Source organism: Lissotriton helveticus, chromosome 7 (genome assembly GCF_964261635.1).
Source record: "Lissotriton helveticus chromosome 7, aLisHel1.1, whole genome shotgun sequence".
Lineage (NCBI taxonomy): Eukaryota > Metazoa > Chordata > Amphibia > Caudata > Salamandridae > Lissotriton > Lissotriton helveticus.
Genome location: NC_136068.1, coordinates 856,017,781 through 856,039,168, shown reverse-complemented (window position 1 = coordinate 856,039,168; position 21,388 = coordinate 856,017,781). Strand labels below are relative to the sequence as shown.

Below are 21,388 nucleotides of genomic sequence, written 5' to 3'. Positions count from 1 at the left end.
CAAATTCTGTCTCCATAATTATATGTGATGCTAGGCCAGTACTGACTGGGTCACTTTCATCGTGGATAATTTGGGGATCAGATTGATGACTAATTTATAAATTTAGAGCCTGTGGGCTAAGATTAACGATGGAGTCAGGGCAGAGTTGTCCTGACGTGATAGATTTCGCCTGGGTACCAAGGTGTATAGAATATAACTGAGCCAGTCAATCTATCTCTTCTAAGCCTGAAAGCATACTAAACCTGTTGAAAGTCGGGAGATTGTAACATTAACTGTGCACTTCTGCCCCATTTTTCCCAACCCTGTGAGAGGGTGGGTAAAAGAAACCGAGGGGTAGTACGTTGATCCCTTCTACTGATATTGGGTTATTACCTTCCATCCATAAGATTTTTTCCACAAGTGAGGGATTTCTAAACGTTAATACGGAACAATCCCCTGGCAACGTTTCTCCACGGTTACCAACCCACTGGACCCTTCTCGCCCTCTTAAACTCAGTGAAGAGTTGTTGTGTTGACCCTATCCTCCTGCCTAACCAGTGCGGTGTTTTATTTCTTAATGTTTCCCAAGTTTCCCTTTCTAGTGGCCCCAATTTTGGTACGTTGGCCAGAATGATTATATATGGGGTTGCCTCGGGTGGTAAGTCGAGATGTTGGTCTGTTTCAAATCTGTTGTGGTTTTGATCTGGGGGAAAAGCCCCTGCTTGTGAATGGGCATATTGTGATCGAGATGCATAATTAGGCCTGGGGTTTGCAACTTTCCTCATGTTAATACTATTCCTGTCCCCGTTCTCTACCCCGTTCTCTACCCTGTTCATTAATTTAACTGTCACATTCTGTTGTTGACAATCTTTCGCCAAAGGTTTAGCACTTTCTAGAGGGATAATTGAACTGGGCGTTACAACATCGTTGTTATAAGTAGTGTGAGGGTTTGCTGTTAATGTGCTTGGGTGCCGGCTTTGGGCGTTATAACCCCTATTCTCCTTTCTAGGGTCAATAGATATAGGTTTCACGCTATTTCCCTGGTTGGTATAGTTAATTATAGATGCTTCAATAAGAGTTAGTCTAGTGACCATTTGGTCTAGTGTGATACGTAGATAGCGATCTAGCCTTTCAACCAGAGTTGTCAGACTCTTTAGGTCATTACCATCTATCCAGAGCACCACCATTTGAGGAACTGAAATCGGACTATACTCCCATAACACAATGTGATTGCTCATACAGAGTCATCCAATAAGGACGCGCGATATGCTGGATAAAAGGAAGGTGTGGCCGAAAGTGTGCTTTTAACTGAACTCTCGAAACGCATCAGGGTTGCAATTTGCTGTTTAAGTTGACGGACCTGCACGACTGTTTTTACCTGAATTAAGCAATTGGGGACAAGCTCATCTGTGCCTGAGTGCTGCCCGCCTGTTGGACATTCCCCACTAATATTTGATTTATGTGCGGCCGTCCTGCGGCAGGGCTTGCACCACTTCAGCAAATGGGGGCCACGGATCTCCTAATTAAGCAGGGCTCCGAGTGTGGGGCACAGATGTGGATTAATAATGTCACACTGTCCGGGACTCATGCGGAGCCTTGAATTTCAGTGAATCCAGAGCACCACCATTTGAGAAACTGAAATCGGACTACACCTCCCATAACACAATGTGAATGCTCATACAGAATAGTCCAATAAGGACTCACAATATGCTGGATAAAAGGAAGGTGTGGCTGCAAGGGTGCTTTTAACTGCATTCTCCCTTTGATAAAGAGAACTCTCGAAACGCGTCAGGGTTGCAGTTTGCTGTTTAAATTGACGGACCTGTGCAACTGTTTTTACCTGAATAAAGCAATTTGGGACAAGCTTGTCTGTGTCTGAGTGCTGCCCGCCTGTTGGACATTCCCCACTGAGCTTTGATTTATGTGCGGCTGTCCTGCTGCAGGGCTTGGACCACTTCAGCAAATGGGGGCCACGGAGCTCCTAATTAAGCAGGGCTCCGAGTGTGGGGCAGAGATGTGGATTAATAACGTCATGCTGTCTGGGGCTCATGCGGAGCCTTGAATTTCAGTGAATCCAGAGCACCACCATTTGAGGAACTGAAATCGGACTACACCTCCCATAACACAACGTGTACAGAGTCGTCCAATAAGGACTCGCGATATGTTGGATAAAAGGAATGTGTGGCCGCAAGTGTGCTTTTAACTGCATTCTCCCTTTGATAAAGAGAACTCTCGAAATGAGTCAGGGTTGCAGTTTGCTGTTTAAATGTATGGACATGCGCTACTGTTTTTACATGAAAAAAGCAATTGGGGTAAAGTTTGTCTATGCCCGAGTGCTGCCCGACTGTTGGCCATTCCCCACTAAGCTTTGATATATATGTATGTATATATATATATATATATATATATATATATATATATATATATATATATATATATATATATATATATATATATATATATATCTGTCAAACAAATTCCCACCGGTTCGAGGAGCACTTAGAAAGAGTTTCAATAAATATATATATATATATATATATATATAATATATTCAACACACAAGGTCGCCCTCAAGAAAGGAAGCCACAAGCAGGTAAATATTTCAGTTTCTTTATGGAGCCAACCTGCCAGCAAACAGCAACGAGGACATTAACATCAGTTCTTCAGGCAGCCAGACGCGTTTCGAGAATCTCCGTTCCCTTTGTCAATGGCTAATTTCCTCTGCATCACTCTTGACGGCATTCGCAGCATGTTATATATTCATTCAGGGTCCTGCCCCAGTGGGCGCGGCCAAAAGGCATTCTGGTTCCTGTAGTGCCGCGAATGTTTTAACCTTCAGTGAGTCCGTTATCACAGGCAGAGAAAGAACAGTCAATTAAAACCCAAGTGGGGCGATGCCAAGTCTCGTAAAGCACTTTGCCCTGCTTTATGGTGTGCTCTGCTGAAACTGCTTCCCGTGTATGCTGACATCTCATGGCGCCAGCCGGGTCCGCTTGGCGCGGCGAGCTTCCTTTCGCGGCTAAGCAAGCCGCTCAACATTCAACACACAAGGTCGCCCTCAAGAAAGGAAGCCACAAGCAGGTAAATATTTCAGTTTCTTTATGGAGCCAACCTGCCAGCAAACAGCAACGCGGACATTAACATCAGTTCTTCAGGCAGCCAGACGCGTTTCGAGAATCTCCGTTCCCTTTGTCAATGGCTAATTTCCTCTGCATCACTCTTGACGGCATTCGCAGCATGTTATATATTCATTCAGGGTCCTGCCCCAGTGGGCGTGGCCAAAAGGCATTCTGGTTCCTGTAGTGCCGCGAATGTTTTAACCTTCAGTGAGTCCGTTATCACAGGCAGAGAAAGAACAGTCAATTAAAACCCAAGTGGGGCGATGCCAAGTCTCGTAAAGCACTTTGCCCTGCTTTATGGTGTGCTCTGCTGAAACTGCTTCCCGTGTATGCTGACATCTCATGACGCCAGCCGGGTCCGCTTGGCGCGGCGAGCTTCCTTTCGCGGCTAGGCAAGCCGCTCAACATTCAACACACAAGGTCGCCCTCAAGAAAGGAAGCCACAAGCAGGTAAATATTTCAGTTTCTTTATGGAGCCAACCTGCCAGCAAACAGCAACGAGGACATTAACATCAGTTCTTCAGGCAGCCAGACGCGTTTCGAGAATCTCCGTTCCCTTTGTCAATGGCTAATTTCCTCTGCATCACTCTTGACGGCATTCGCAGCATGTTATATATTCATTCAGGGTCCTGCCCCAGTGGGCGTGGCCAAAAGGCATTCTGGTTCCTGTAGTGCCGCGAATGTTTTAACCTTCAGTGAGTCCCTTATCACAGGCAGAGAAAGAACAGTCAATTAAAACCCAAGTGGGGCGATGCCAAGTCTCGTAAAGCACTTTGCCCTGCTTTATGGTGTGCTCTGCTGAAACTGCTTCCCGTGTATGCTGACATCTCATGACGCCAGCCGGGTCCGCTTGGCGCGGCGAGCTTCCTTTCGCGGCTAGGCAAGCCGCTCAACATTCAACACACAAGGTCCCCCTCAAGAAAGGAAGCCACAAGCAGGTAAATATTTCAGTTTCTTTATGGAGCCAACCTGCCAGCAAACAGCAACGAGGACATTAACATCAGTTCTTCAGGCAGCCAGACGCGTTTCGAGAATCTCCGTTCCCTTTGTCAATGGCTAATTTCCTCTGCATCACTCTTGACGGCATTCGCAGCATGTTATATATTCATTCAGGGTCCTGCCCCAGTGGGCGTGGCCAAAAGGCATTCTGGTTCCTGTAGTGCCGCGAATGTTTAAACCTTCAGTGAGTCCGTTATCACAGGCAGAGAAAGAACAGTCAATTAAAACCCAAGTGGGGCGATGCCAAGTCTCGTAAAGCACTTTGCCCTGCTTTATGGTGTGCTCTGCTGAAACTGCTTCCCGTGTATGCTGACATCTCATGACGCCAGCCAGGTCCGCTTGGCGCGGCGAGCTTCCTTTCGCAGCTAGGCAAGCCGCTCAACATTCAACACACAAGGTCGCCCTCAAGAAAGGAAGCCACAAGCAGGTAAATATTTCAGTTTCTTTATGGAGCCAACCTGCCAGCAAACAGCAATGAGGACATTAACATCAGTTCTTCAGGCAGCCAGACGTGTTACGAGAATCTCCGTTCCCTTTGTCAATGGCTAATTTCCTCTGCATCACTCTTGACGGCATTCGCAGCATGTTATATATTCATTCAGGGTCCTGCCCCAGTGGGCGTGGCCAAAAGGCATTCTGGTTCCTGTAGTGCCGCGAATGTTTTAACCTTCAGTGAGTCCGTTATCACAGGCAGAGAAAGAACAGTCAATTAAAACCCAAGTGGGGCGATGCCAAGTCTCGTAAAGCACTTTGCCCTGCTTTATGGTGTGCTCTGCTGAAACTGCTTCCCGTGTATGCTGACATCTCATGACGCCAGCCGGGTCCGCTTGGCGCGGCGAGCTTCCTTTCGCGGCTAGGCAAGCCGCTCAACATTCAACACACAAGGTCGCCCTCAAGAAAGGAAGCCACAAGCAGGTAAATATTTCAGTTTCTTTATGGAGCCAACCTGCCAGCAAACAGCAACGAGGACATTAACATCAGTTCTTCAGGCAGCCAGACGCGTTTCGAGAATCTCCGTTCCCTTTGTCAATGGCTAATTTCCTCTGCATCACTCTTGACGGCATTCGCAGCATGTTATATATTCATTCAGGGTCCTGCCCCAGTGGGCGTGGCCAAAAGGCATTCTGGTTCCTGTAGTGCCGCGAATGTTTTAACCTTCAGTGAGTCCGTTATCACAGGCAGAGAAAGAACAGTCAATTAAAACCCAAGTGGGGCGATGCCAAGTCTCGTAAAGCACTTTGCCCTGCTTTATGGTGTGCTCTGCTGAAACTGCTTCCCGTGTATGCTGACATCTCATGACGCCAGCCGGGTCCGCTTGGCGCGGCGAGCTTCCTTTCGCGGCTAGGCAAGCCGCTCAACATTCAACACACAAGGTCGCCCTCAAGAAAGGAAGCCACAAGCAGGTAAATATTTCAGTTTCTTTATGGAGCCAACCTGCCAGCAAACAGCAACGAGGACATTAACATCAGTTCTTCAGGCAGTCCTCGTTGCTGTTTGCTGGCAGGTTGGCTCCATAAAGAAACTGAAATATTTACCTGCTTGTGGCTTCCTCTCTTGAGGGCGACCTTGTGTGTTGAATATATATATATATATATATATATATATATATATATATATATATATATATATATATGCAAATAAAATGTTCAAAGATTGAATCACAAATCTCCTGGTGTGCGGTGAAGTCCTATGGAAGTTTTGCCTTGAAATTCATATACGAGGGTTGGTCCACCATCAACACCAGCACCCCCCGTGGAAGAGAGCACACTGCAAAGGACTAATTGATGGACGATATATATATATATATATATATATATATATATATATATATATATAATATATATATATATATATATATATATATATATATTCACTGAAAAAAACTACATTTAACTGTGAAATTAGGTTCACGTTTACACACACAAAACAATAGAAATCAGGCAATTTTAGTTAGACTTATAGTTATACTTATCTGAAGAAATTATAACTAGTTATTTAACAGCAAGAGTTATAGTTTTATCAGATAAGTATAATGATAACGGCTGAATTTCTATGTTTTGTGTGGGTAAAACATGAACGTAACTATAACGTCCCTGTAACCTTTGGTTTTTTTTCAACGAATTTCTATGGCTTTATAATGTAAAGTATTATATAAGTACTGTACATTAATACACCCACCGCCGTGCACAGCCTACCAAAATAATGATAATAGGTTCTGTTAGTGGTTAGTGCATATATATATAGGAGACCTTTTACCTGTGTTCTGTAATAAACAATTCTTGAAAAATAATATAATTTTTATATAATTGTTTGATATAGTACTTTGTTATGGCATTGGCAATATTCCTTCCTTTCATGGTATGCTTGTTTGTTAGCCTAATCTACATCCGTTTCGTTGCCATTGTCCTTCATGTTTGGCGCTATCTTTGTCAGGATGGAATGCTTGGCAATGAGTTCCCTCTATAGGCTTTTCAACATTTACTCAAAATGTTGTTTTCACCCAAAAGCTGTAAGGTGCACATAATCCTGGCCTTGAGATTTGAACATGCAAGTAGATGTAGTACAGCTGGGAGAACAATGCATGCTATCTTCACCACTTTAATTATCATTCACTGTTGAAACTGATCAACCTACAAACTGGCATGGTTTTCCATAGCAACAATATAAACTGTCATAATTTAGTTTACAGTAAATTGTAGACAACCATGAGTGATGTCTGTTTTCTGCCAACCAATGGATAGGTTGATGAAAAAATAAACCAGGACACATGCACCATCAATTTTAGTATTGGGCCATATTGGACATTACCTGTTGCATATTTGAAGAATTGCAGAATAACAGATTTTCCAGGATTTGTTTATTCTAAGCAGTATTTCAAATAATAATATATTTGAAGTCTACTCTAGAGAAATAACACTATGCAAGTATATAATACCATCTTTTATGTTAGGCTAAATTTAGAAATAAGAGGTAATGGTAAATCTTTCAATTTCTTGAACAAGTACTTACTCTGGAGGGAAATCAAATGGTGGATTTTCCTCCATTGGATTTTGCAGGTAACCCAAATGTGAGAGGATTTTACTTTACCAAGTAACTATGCACCGGGCTCCTAATGGTTAAACAATACAAATATAAATACATACCTTGTTGACTTTGCGGTGGAAGGGACCCACCATGAAAACTGTTAGGAAATATTGAAAGAACATGTTAATAGAATACAGGAAGATGTAAGAGAATATCTAATTTGCTAGGAAAAATTCTGACTTATGGTTCTCCAGTCTAAGGGCCTTATTTATGAAGACCTTGCGCCGCCGGTGCGCCACTTTTAAAATGTGAAAAAGTGACGCATCGGCGGCGCAAGGCCTTCATAAATAAGGCCCTAAATACTTTAACAGCCATTTACATTAGAATATTATGAATAAAGGGAAATAACTAACTCATGGCGTTTAAAAGGAGAGGGCCATTTGCAAACTCATTATTTATTTTATTTACTTATTTTAGTGTTTTATACAGCGCAAACTTGACCCGTGAGGGTATCAGAGAGCTTTACAAAATATACAGCAGTGTACAAGCAAAGTCCACGGTGCAGACATATACAGAACTGTACAAAGAGATGGCGAGGGGCAGGGGTGTAGGGAACATAGGGGATACTGGGGATACAAAGGTAAGATTGTGTTGTAGTTGAATCTTGATTGATGATAATGGGTAGCCAAGTGGTGTTATCATGTAGAGGTTTATTAGTAATCCATAGTTGCTCCATAGAAGGTCTTAAGAAGGTAACTTAGTTGGAAAAGGGAATCCCACCAGGAGCTGCTTGGCTGCTGCTCAGCCCACTCTCTCTAACTGTCATTCTCTCACACAAGCAAGCACTCTCACACATTCTAAACATGCAGTCATCAGGCATTCTAACATTCTACATATAACTCATTCATTCTTGCTGAGCAGCTGTCTGAGAGGATGTATTAAGATAAATTAGATTACTACATATCCTCTTCCTTTAGAGAGAACAAACAATAATGATTGGGATAATGCATCAATACTAAGATAATTGATTACAAGATACATAGTGCATTATACAATTGAATATATAGATGACAATTTAAAGAGAGTACAGAATGCTAGAAAACACAGCATGAGAAAGCATTGTATGCAAGATAGTACATCACTTCTCCTCTCTTAGGGAAAAACAAATGAACATGTGCATAATTAAACTTTCTAGCAACTTGTATTAGTAAGGAAATTAAGAAAAGGAAAAGAAACAAGATGTGAGTTGAAAGTATAGTTGGAAATGGATTGATTAGGAAGGTACAAAAAGTACTAGTCCAATTATGTTATTGCACAACATATAAAGGACGCATAGTATGGATTATCAATGTCACACATACCTCCGCTAATGACATAAATTGTTAAAATAATCATGAGTCCATGGATGGGACAAAGACCAAAGTGCATAAAATTGATATTAAAATATCTTACAGCATTATCCATGTGACAAACATCTCCAATTTCAAGGATGTTATCTATCTCCAATATCAAGGATGATATCTAAATCCAAAAATGCATCTGAGGCATCTAAATTTAAAATGTAACTGAGGCACTAAACAAAAGTGCACTGCTAACTAGGAGGTAAACACCTCTCACAATGCACCTTAAACGGGTGCTCAAGCTAGTGTAGAACAGAGAAAGTAGAGGATACACATGAAATTCATGAAGTATATACTCCACACTACAGTCATTGTTCAACTAGCTTAAAATACAATACACACCACGACACTACGGGTGTAAACCAGAAGAATGTATGCAAACCATTCTTTAAAAAAAAAACACAAACTCCATGAAGCACTCTTTCACTACTAAATAAAGAGTGTCAAACACTGCTCAGGCAGAAGCTACGCTACAATATGGAGTACACTGTCCTCTGAATACTATACTCAAGGTATTCAAACTAAAGGACGTCAAAAACAAGCAAATTCCAAAACACAGTAAAAAGGAATAAAACTCACACTGCTGTATCGCAAGTACTGCTAAAATAGTAAAAGACACATCATTGTATTTTTAAGCATGGGTTGAATATCACTTTAAGTTACCTTAACTTAAAGTGCAATATTAATAAAGTCACTGTACTAATGAAACAACTGCTAAGATAAATAAAACATACACTGTGAAATGCTTAAGATCAGGCACATATAGGGAGGGACCAGTGAAAGAGTGTGCGCATCACCCAACACTGAGAATAGACTAGAGTAAGGAGACCTGCTCCTACACACCACTTCCCTCAAAGCAATTAGGCTTAAATAACACCAAAATACGATATTTCACTTATCTACCACATATACAGGTTAATAATAGCAGTGAACATTATGAATAGCAGTGAACATTATGAACAGATTTATCTCCAACCTAAAATGATCATTAATTACAGTGAAATGTTGATAAATGATAATGAAACAAATATTCCTGTAAAGAAAATGGGTTAATGTTACGCCGGTGAGCGAACTGTCTCACCCGAGATGTCAAATGTCTTCTGCTCTGATCAATCAGTCTCGAATGTCATACACTACGGCATAAGGATTGTGCTCTCCGAGGTTCATGCAGTTGCTCCGATCAATTAGTATCAGAAATGTCACGCACAAAATGGTAAAAAGGAAGATGTTAATGTCTTTCAATGTCTCTAAACGTATTCCAATGTGTGAACAGCAGGTATCTCTATCGTTTTTCTTTTAACTTTATTGTCTTCTAGAAGCGTGAACAGTAGGCATCTTCACCGTAATGAAAACTAAGGGGCTCATTAGGATGGAGGATTTTCCGCATCCTCCGGGCCGGCGGAGGCCACCGCCGGCCCGGCGGATGCGGAAAATCCTCTGCGGACCCACCAAAGACCCACCGCCAAATTAGGATGGCTGGTGGGTCCTGGTTTCAGTCCGCCGCTTTTCCGCTGCGGTTGGCTTACAACCGTGGCGGAAAAGCTCTAACATGGCTGGCGGTGTCTACCAGACACCGCCAGCCATATTAGGATGGTGTAAAATGTATGCTTTTCCGCGGCGGCTTTTCCGCCGTGGAAAAGCATACGGACCTTCACTTCGGGGGGCCGTTGCGGGCCCCCTGGGTGAAGGGGGGGTGGGGGGTGCACATGGGGGGTACCTAGGGTACCCCCGTGCATATGCGTGAACAAAGCAGCAGGCACCGCGCGGTGCCTGCCGCTTTGTGCACGCAAATGCGGTGCATGCATTTTTAACATTGCGGCGGGTGCAGCTTGAAGCTGCACCCGCCGCAATGTTAAAGATAGAGGATGTGACCGCCACCCTGGCGGTCACATCCTAATTGTACTGGAGGGACCGCCGCGGCCCCTGCGGACGGTCCCTCCTCCTCTAGGGTGGCGGACGGACGCAAGTCCGTCCGCCATCCTAATGAGCCCCTAAGTCTCTTAAAATGGCGTCACGTTGCTTCACGTTGTGCTGAGTGGCTCTCGGCACGTTTGAGCATAGGAGTGTTGGTCAGCAGCTGTTAGTACGTGGAGACTATGACGTTTTACTGGTGACGTTACGAAGAATGGCAGTACAGAGGTAAGGGCGTGCGCTGTGGCATGAATTGGAATGTTTGAAGAATGCAGCACGCGCTAAGGATTTGAAGACAAACTGCTTCGTGGTAACGAGTCATTGCTTTTCTTGAAATTTCTGCTTCACATTTAAAATATCAAGTTGTGTGCAATGTCCATAAATATGCTAAAGCAATAAGTTTTTAAAGCTTGTCATCGTTTTCCATTTGTGCTTTTCATCGGAGGTTCACTCTTCAATATAAAATGTTCCCACATGTCAGAGTTTAAAATAATGAACAGCTGACTCTGAAAAGCTTTCAGGGTTTCCATGTCTCTATAAATCACATTTATGAGCACTTCCGATGTTATCTTTCACAATGTTTAAGCAGATGGCAAGAACTTCAATAAACAATTCGATAATAATATCATTGGTAACTTTCTTTAACATCTTTTGAGACTAATTTGAAGCTGCAGAATATCGTAGTGCTCAACCAAAAACGTAGACAGTAACTTCTAAATGTGACTGCAATGTTGTCTATACATTTTAAATTCCATATTTACAAGAAGGTTGATTTGCCCTTAGTAGGCTGTCCGTGTTTTAAAGGACACTGGTGGGATCCTCAAGGGCATTCTTTTCTTATCTTGTAATTTACTTAAATTGCTAGTCTATCTTTAGTCACAAGTTGATAATATATTTCTTTTAAAATGTCACAATTTCTCTCACCTCTAATGAATTTCACAGGGTTTGTTTCCAAGTGTCGCCAAAATGTTGTAGTTGAATCTTGATTGATGATAAGGTGTAGCCAAGTGGTGTTATCATGTAGAGGTTTATTAGTAATCCATGGTTGCTCCATAGAAGGTCTTAAGAAGGTAACTTAGTTGGAAAAGGGAATCCCACCAGGAGCTGCTTGGCTGCTGCTCAGCCCACTCTCTCTAACTGTCATTCTCTCACACAAGCAAGCACTCTCACACATTCTAAACATGCAGTCATCAGGCATTCTAACATTCTACATATAACTCATTCATTCTTGCTGAGCAGCTGTCTGAGAGGATGTATTAAGATAAATTAGATTACTACAGATTGCAATCATATTTAAAGTCGGTAAAAGATTAAAGACCCAGTAAATTCTCTGTGGGAAGAGTTGGTGATCTGGGGAAGAAGCAATAGTCTTAGAAACATCAGATTTGTGGTCAGGCATCGCAGGCACTAGGCGAGGAATTTACCCATGGGGAAGGTTTTGGCCACCCTCTTGAAACGTGCTAGAGAAGGGATTCTTCGAATGCCGGGTAGGAAAGAGTTCCAGATTCTTGGTGCTGCCCCGCTGAATGCCCTATTATGGGTTCTTTTTTTCTGAAAAAAAGGCAGGTTGGAGTACAAGGTTTCTGGAGGACCGGGAGTTCCTGCTTCCTCCTGATACCACTAGTTTTTGTGCCAGATAAACAGGGGAGTTCGAGTAAAGAGCCTTGTGTGTGATGCATACCAGTTTCAGCTGAATTCTGGCCTCTAGGGGGAGCCAGTTCAGTGCTTTCATACGTGAAGAGATGTGGTCGAATTTCCTGGTGCCGGTGAGTAGTCTGGCGGCCGCGTTGAGGCAAGCTTTTAAGGGTGCTAGGGAGATCTTGGGTAGACCAGTGAGGGTGGAGCAACCATATTCCAGTCTGGAGATGACTAGTGCTTGAGCTGCCATTTTTAAGTCAAGAACCTCAATGAAAGGTTTCAGTTTCCAAAGGTAGCTCAAGTGGAATCTAGCTGCTTTAGCCATTGAGTTGATGTGGTCCCGCATGTTCAAGTTACAGTCTCGGATTATGCCCAGGGATTTGGCAGAGTCCACAATAGTCTGTGATGGCCTTGATCCACATCTGAATCTCGGGGTTGGCTTTAGTGGGGGAGATTAGGAGAAATTTGGTTTTCTTTGCGTTGAGTTTTAGTTGGTTAGCGCATAGCTATTGGACAGTCAGTTTCGGGGTCTCGTTCAGGGAGAGAATCTCCTCAAGCAAAGAGATATTTATATATATTTGGGTATCGTCCGCGTACATGTGGTAGGAAATTTTGGAGGTACGAGGAACTTCAGTGAGTGGGAATCTTAGAAGTAGAGTATGGCTCCACACCAGGACATCTTAACGGTTTTGGGGACCCTGGGCCAAGAATATTTTGGGGGCCCCCTCCTTGCAATAACTTTGAATTCTTTATCAATTTTCAGCTAAATTAAACCTGTGTGATACCAAGCAATAGTGAATTAAAAATGCCAGGAAATGTCAGAAACAATAAAAGAAATGAGACTCCTTAAATTTTGCAGTGCTTACTTTTGTTGAATCCACAGTCTGCAGCAAATGAAGAAAAGCTGAGTCCCCTAGTTGTGCTAGGCTACGATCTCCAGTTGGGCATTTCAGTCACTCAAACTATCACTCATGATTATATCAAAGTGGGTGAGAGCATGGTTTAAGGTTAAAAAAGTAGCAACATCTAGTGCTGTGAGACTGGTGGGAAAAAAGCACTGTGATTGGTTGGTCCAGCGGAAGCAAAAGAACTGATGGACTGGACACAACATGAAAGATATATTGTGGTCACCATTATAGGACCACAGGATTTGCCCTAGAGTCCTGAAAAACAAATCTAAGAGGAAAGAGTAGGGATACCTCTGTGTATTCCTGCAGGAGAGGGATAAAAAAGAACTAGCATAGAATAGCGGTGTGTAAGGGGTGGGGTGCCGGTGAGGGGTTGGGTTTAAGGCCAGGCACTGCATTCAACCCCATGCCACGCATGTATGAAAGTGATGTGTAATGTAAGGTTATAAGCATGATGATGGGCACAAGTTATAGTTAGCTCAGTAAAGTATAACTGGTGAATTTCAGGGCTTCTTTGCATTCTGAATGCCATTTTCACCTAACTATAATGTCACTTCAACCTTTTCTTAAATGTTACGTTAAATATTATTTACCATACCTAACTACATATATTACCTACTGGCGATAGCCAGTAGGTATATATAGTTAGGATTGTTTTCCATAGGGAAATCGCAACATTCTATTGGGAATAACTTTGGCGCCGGTTGAGGAATCTTCCTGAAATTTTCCTTAACTTTGCCTCGCAGCGCTCCAGTCCTTCCACGAAAGTTTGGGGGGGATTCGTCAAGCGGGGGCCGAGATAAAAGGGGGGTCCCAAAACGTGTTTTCCCATGTTAATTTCCATAGGGCGGTTGGACTCACTTTTAGCCCGAACGGCTGAATGGTTGTCCACCAAACTTGGCAAAATTGTAGGGACTGGTAGCCCGATGTGCCTTTGCTATGTCTCAAGATATGTGCTCCAGTGGTTTTTACGAAAATTAACTTTGAAAAAATATATATTGGGCTACATTGGGCTATATATATGTTAGAGCCCAAATGTAGCCCACATGTAGCCCAATGTAGCCCAATGTAGCCCAAAGATGGCCACCAGAGACAAAAAAAAACAAATGTAGCCCAAATATCAGCCAGATGTAGCCCAACTATAGCCCAATGACAGAATGTCCCAGAGTGTTCTAAAGAACAACTAGAGCGCTAACAGTCTTACTTATGACAAAAGTATGGCACACCTGAAGTCATCTTGATTGGAATAAAGTGTTAACACTTAAAACATTTAATTTGAAAAGGAACAAAATGAGGGGGTTCATTTTGCCATAGAAATTATGATTAGTGCTGAAGAAAGAAAAATTAGGGCACATTTTGAGTGACTTCTCAAATCCTCTTATATTTCATAAAAAAATTCTGATATGCAGTCTCCCAAGACGGCCACCAGAAACAAAAGAGCCTGTGCTTAAAAACTCTGTTAGCAAAGCAGGCATTTGAGATTTAAAAAACGTTTTAATATATAAAAACGTTATCCGCTAATAGAATTAGCATTTAAAAAACCTTGCGAATTCAATGAAAAAAACATAGGTTTCAGGCCTTATATAGTTAGGAATTAGCATTTAAAAAACCTTTGAAATTCACTGAAAAAATCATAGGTTTCAGGCCTTATATAGTTAGGAATTAGCATTTAAAAAAACCTTGCAAATTCACTGAAAAAACCATAGGTTTCAGGCCTTATATAGTTAGGAATTAGCATTTAAAAAACCTTTGAAATTCACTGAAAAAACCATAGGTTTCAGGCCTTATATAGTTAGGAATTAGCATTTAAAAAACCTTGCAAATTCACTGAAAAAACCATAGGTTTCAGGCCTTATATAGTTAGGAATTAGCATTTAAAAAACCTTTGAAATTCACTGAAAAAACCATAGGTTTCAGGAGTTATATAGTTAGGAATTAGCTTTTAAAAAACCTTTGAAATTCACTCAAAAAACTATAAGTTTTAGTGGTGTGATAGTTAGCTGGACATTTTACTCATACAAAACCATTGAAATTGCTCCTATATAGTTAGTTGTACTAACTATATTTCGCGCACCCCCAATCCACTGCTGATGATGTCACATATTAGATCATTCATGACATGGTAAGTGACATCACTGATGACATCTCAAATGACAACTCGTGCCCCAAGCAGAGTGCGGAATGGGAAAACTCTGTTAACTCTGCCTAACTGGGTCCCTGTAGCCGGTTTATGCTCCATCGCAGTGAGCCTGAACTTCTGACTTTGTCCGGTTCGGCATGACCAGATATCCACAGTTGGTGCTTTGTGCTTTTTGGCACTATTTTCACTGAAATCTTTAAACCTGCATGTCTCCAGTTCCACAAATTGGATTATTGTAGGTGTTGGTGTTGTTTTATTTATTAAAATCAGCTCTATTTTTCTAAACTGGTGTTGGATCCTTTCTTTGGTGTGCTTTCACTTTGCCACTGTTTGAATTGTTGCACAAATACCTTATACATTGAGTCTAAGTTAAGCATGATTGCTCTGTGCCAAGCTCTCACAGGGTTGCTCACAGGTTGATTTAGAGTTTGCTTGTGACTTCACCCTACCAAGGATTGTGGTTGCTGCTTTAGAAAGGTTTCAACCTCTGCAACCAGTAACTTGATTTCTTTCATCAACCAATATGAGATATGGCATTGCAGCACCCACACCAGCACTTGGAGGTACTTGGAATTGGTTTGGGGAGTGCATCTAACTTTTGTAAAGTTTCCAAGCGTTTTCCATACAAGGGATGTAAGAGCTATATATTACTTACTAAGCCAAGGCTAGGCTGGAGATTCTTCTACTCTATCATTTTTTTCAGTGGGCTGCAGGCTTAGGGTCTGCATTCAGAGAAGGATGGGCTGATATGACCCAACATAATCCCATTCCATAAGTGGCTACTAATGTGTGAACCTTTTTGATATGTTTTTACAAGGACTGATTTTGGTTTTTGATCGGTCCATGGACTCAGCATCAATGTTCCTCTGTTAAAATGGTTACACACTGAAACAGGACAAGGTTTACAAGTTCAGACCAACCACAATGCAGAGCAGGCTGTATACTGGGGCCAAGTTAGGCCTGCTGAACAAAGATCCTTAAATCCTGTGCTGCGTTGCTTTGCAAGGCTTTGCATCATCTGGCATCAGTTCCGATGAAGCTGAGTGGCGTACGTGGTAGGGTTATGCTTCGCTGTGCATCAGTTCTGATGGAGTTGACTACTGTGCAATGAGGCTTTGTGGGATCCTCTCCCTCACCAACGACCCCGCCACCGCCAGAACCAACCTACACGAAGGGATGAAAGACGTAGCCGAGTGGATGAAGAACAGCCGTCTGAAACTGAACTCAGACAAGACGGAAGTCCTCATCCTGGGATCATCGCCCTCCGCCTAAGACGACTCCTGGTGGCCCCCTGCCCTGGGCACCACTCCCAAACCAACGGACCATGCACGTAACCTGGGTTTCATCCTGGACTCCTCCCTCACGATGACCAGACAAGTCAATGCTGTCTCATCATCGTGCTTCAACACCCTGCGCGTGCTCCAAAAGATCTTCCGGTGTATCCCCACCGAAACCAGGAAGCCGGTAACCCAGGCACTCGTCACCAGCCGACTGGACTACGGAAACACCCTCTATGCCGGAACCACAGCCAAACTTCAGAAAAGACTCCAACGCATCCAGAACACCTCCGCATGACTCATCCTGGACATCCCCCGACACAGCCACATCTCCTGACACCTGAGAGACCTACACTGACTCCCCGTCAGCAAGAGGATCACGTTCAGACTCCTCACCCACGCACACAAGGCGCTCCACGACCTGGGCCCCAGGTACCTCAACAACCGCCTGACCTTCTACGCTCCCACCAGCCAGCTACGCTCAACCAGCCTCACCCTCGCCGCCGTTCCACGTATCCGCAGAACCACCACCGGAGGAAGATCCTTCTCCTACCTGGCAGCCAAGACATGGAACTCCCTCCCCATCCACCTTCGGCTGACCCAGGACCATCTCTCCTTCAGGAAGCAACTCAAGACCTGGCTTTTCGAGCAGTAGCGGACTCCTCTCCCCCAGCGCCTTGAGACCCCTCCGGATGAGTAGCGTGCTATATAAATGTTAGGATTGATTGATTGATTGGTTTTGCAGATTTCAGCATCTATTCCAATGAGGCTGGCAGCTGTGCAGCAAGGATTTGTGGGGCATCATTTGAGTTCTGATGGGGACCACAGCTGGGTTGGCAGAGCATCTTCAGGCCTACTTCCAAGGATCCAGCACTAGAGGACACTATTTGGGAGGTTAGGATTCACAGCGAGCAGAGCCCATGTGTCGGGTTCAGGTTTGTGGAGCTGTTCTGAACCTGAGGCTCTGATCAGGAGGCCAGCCAAGTGACCCTTGGAGTCACTCTGATGATCCTGGGTTCAAGGTACAGGTCTAGCCCTTCACTCAGGCAGCAGGGCAGCAGGCAGCAGAGTAGCAGTCCTTCTGGCAGAGTGTCACAGAGTCCTTCTCAGTCTTCCACGTGTCCAGAGGTTTACTAAATAGTTGGGATCTGAGGCCCAATATTTATACCTAGTGCCCACTTTGAAGTGAGAGAAGTTTCTAGAGGCTTCCACCCCTGAGGCAGCAGCCATTCCTGTCTTTTCTGTCTGGCACCAACTTGTCTGTGAACACAAAATGCTAGTGACAAACCCTTTGTGAGAGTGCTCAGGCAGGGCCTGTATAATGTGCAATTGTGGTAGGTGACAGATCCTTCCCCTTGTCAACTCAGTGCCCATCGTACCAACACCTAGATGTCTCGCAGTATGGAAGAAACTACACCTAGTCATGTGACGCAGAACACAGGCAGTTGATACCAAATAGTTGGGACTAGAAAATGCCAACTTTCTAAACATTTACAACCAAAAAAGATGCTGATATCCCCAACAATTTACACACACAGTTATTATGAGCACTCTATTTAACTTTTGTAATTTCTATTGTTTGTCATATACAAAAGAATAATACCACCAAGGAATACATTGCAAATTCCATACACCCAACCACTACATGATGACATTTTGTTACAATTTCTTTTTACAAAAGTATAGAAAGAAACACAAAAAAATAAATAAATCAGACAATACACACATTTTTGACTATACACAAATTTTTCTTTTTAACTCATTTACGCAAATTATACTAATCAATATTTTGATGCAGTTCTGAACTGTATTAACCCATAAAAGAGGACTCTCAAGAACAACTAAGTAATTTACTGGTACTCCTAACTAATGGGCTGGGCAACCTTGTGAAATATGCTGTTGTTGTATAACCAGGAACTATTTTTTGGAGACTCAATATTATTTCCATGAACAACTAGCTAATTCCTTCGCTTGCGCTTGCACTGTTGGTGATGCGTTTCCAACACATGCCTTAATTCATGGGTTCTACTCAGAACTGGTAGTCTCTGTAAGTAAACCCATTTACAAAACTCATGGTGGTTGCACCTGCATTACACCCGTTGTTTACTTGGAAGTGAATCATTACCTCTAGTATACCGACTCAATGTCTTTAGAACTCAAAACAAAACCTTCAGTCTCCCTCTTAGAGTCTGAAAATAATAAACAAACTTCTGAGTTGATAAACAATAGTTAAATAATTGATCCACATTTTTTCAACCATGGAGCTCAATCATACTCACTTCGTATACGGGGAACAGTCTGTATATGAAGACATTCTGAACAGCATCAGTAATTAAAGAATTAAAGAATTGATCTGAAATGAACTACTCTCAATCCAGAATGCTTTCTCCAATCTCAAAACTTTACAAACAACATCCAAGTGTGCTCTGCATTAAATACATCTTCAACAACTGCAACCTGTGTAGTAAACTCGAAGAGTAAAAGTGGAAACCAGGCTCTGTTCATTTAAATGCAGCTCCTGCTCCCGTCTATTAACACTTATTGGCGTGTCCCGCTCATAATAATTATTTTAATAAATTTAACTGAAACAACACCTGACACTATTGGACATCCGGGTGGGGTCGTGAAATCTTTATACAGTTTTGGTAACAAATACAACACTGGTATTCTGTATTTTTTTATTATAGAAACTCAAATTAATATGGTCCAATATACCCACTGTTGAATGCTTGTTTAGTCATTAACGTTATCTTACTTTGAAGTTTTTTTGTGGGATCACTCAGAATTTTTTTGCAGCATTTCACTTAATAAGTTTGCCATTTGCCTTCATTTTTATAATCTTCAACTCCTCATATCACAATGGCACCTCCTTTGTCTGCCTGCTTCTATAACAATAGTTTCATCCTTTTGTAGCTGTGCCAATGCAAATTTCTCTGCACTCGTGAAATTATCTTCAATATTTTCTTGTTTTGTTCCCAGAAACTACATAAAATGCTTTTTTCAAAGATGCGAATGTCCTTTGGAATCTAGTTTGGAAATGGACACAATGTGGACCTATTACTTAGGCTGGAGATCTCCTTAGATGGAGTTAAAAAGAATGCTTTCAAATTCATTTTTTGACAAAATTTGAATGCTTCGATCTTCGTTCCACTAAATTTGTGTGTTTCGCCAGCACAAACGAAAATCCCTTGTTTAATGCACTTTTCTCAATATTAGATAAATGTCTAAAAGTGGCATTTTCAGAATTGTGGCAGGATCGTGCAACCCAGCCTATGTTTGATGGCATCACAAGCCCCAACGCAGTGCGATGCATATTAACTCCAACAACTGGCCTCACTCAACACATTTCAACACATCTTGACACAGGACCATGCATTGCATATTCTTCTCAGCAGCTTCACAAGCATCGACCCTGTGCAACGCATCTTGACACGACAGCTGGCCGTGCCCGACACATCCTGCCATCGATGTCTATGCATCAAGAAGCAAGTCCTTGAAGACACAGTGGCTTCATCGACCTCACCATTGGACCTCACACCGTAAGCTCCTGCCGATGGTTTCATCGGCCCGCCGCTGCGCGACGCACATCATTGAACCTCAATGCCAGTACATGCATCTCCCATTCTACTGATTGGATTTTTGTCATTTTGGTGTCAAATAATTTATGAAAATATGTGTTTTCCAACTTGGTGTGGGATTTTCTTTGTGTTGTGTATTCATGTTATTAATTATTAAAATGCTACATAAATGGATCACACATTGCCTCTAAGTTAAGCTTGACTGCTTTGTGCTAAGCTACGAGAGGGTTAAGTACAAGTTAGTTTGGGATTTGCCTGCATTTCAAGGATTGTGGTTGCTGCCTGAGTAGGGTTTCACCTCCATCAACCAGTAACCAAATTTCTCACATCCTCCTAGTGTTTATACTTTGATTTTGTGAAAGTCATCTTAATAGATTTCAGTTATAAAATATGTCTATGACTAACATGTCTAAAGACAGTTCTGTACTTGGCCAGGATCTGGAGTACACACAAAATGAAATTATACAGTAAAGATCTTAGTTATATGCTGCACCAGCAAGGTGTAAGGGGCCCAGATTGATACAAAAATTAATACACAGTCTTCTAGGGGCACCATGCTATGCAAATCTGTGGCTGGCACCCCAAGCGATCAACCCTGGGATTTCCCATATATCAAATCGACTTATTAAGACTCATTGAATTCAGTCAGGAGAAAGATCCTGGGCACAGGCAAGCTCATGAAGTATTTTTTGATTTTTAAGTGTATGATGGTGTTTGAACAAAATTTAGCTAATATAGAGAATCCAACTGCAAAAGCACTCTAAATTATATTTTATCTGGGTATAACCCCTTTAGCATCTTTTACTTAGGGTCTGATTTAGATTTCAGGTGGACGGGTTACTCCATTAAAACGTGACAGATATCCCGTCCACCGAAATATGTATCCTATAATATCCTATATAAATCAGGCCCTTAGTCATGAAGTCAGTTTCTCTCTAAGACTGGTAACAGTTTTAATTGCCATAATAGCATCCAAACTGAATTCCGTTTCCTTTTATCTTGTCCTTTACACATTATCACTAGGAACAAAAATGCCTGTCAAAGGTTTGTTTGATTATGGCAATGGCACCCATGCCAATATGCTGAAATTAGAAAATTCAACACTCATGTCTCTTTGCCATTTTGCATTTTTTACTGTTCACATAGATGATTCCTTACCTTTCACTTAAACTTGCATTAAAAACAATTCTAATAATGAACTTTTGAAAATATACTCATAAAGAATTTTTGGAAGTCTATATTTTACATAAGTGTAATGTTATTTTTTATCATGTTTCATTTGTGATTTTTATGGCTACATCATCTGAAATAAACATTTTGGCTGCCTGGCTTTTATATAATAATCATGATATACTATTATTTATCGTTTTTAATAGTCTCCTCTGTTGTTTGTCATTCATACAGATTGATATATAG

At 42.1% G+C, this 21,388-nt stretch overlaps 1 protein-coding gene across 7 annotated transcripts in view; it reads right to left on the bottom strand.

Annotated features, from left to right (window-relative positions):
• Window positions 1-21,388, bottom strand: part of LCP2 (lymphocyte cytosolic protein 2) — a 665,418-nt gene that overhangs the window by 35,475 nt on the left and 608,555 nt on the right. For all 7 annotated transcript variants that reach the window (XM_078653368.1, XM_078653363.1, XM_078653365.1 and 4 more), the window contains one exon: window positions 7,240-7,277. In XM_078653368.1, the coding sequence (XP_078509494.1) occupies window positions 7,240-7,277 (38 nt within the window). The remainder of the gene's footprint in view (window positions 1-7,239; window positions 7,278-21,388) is intronic.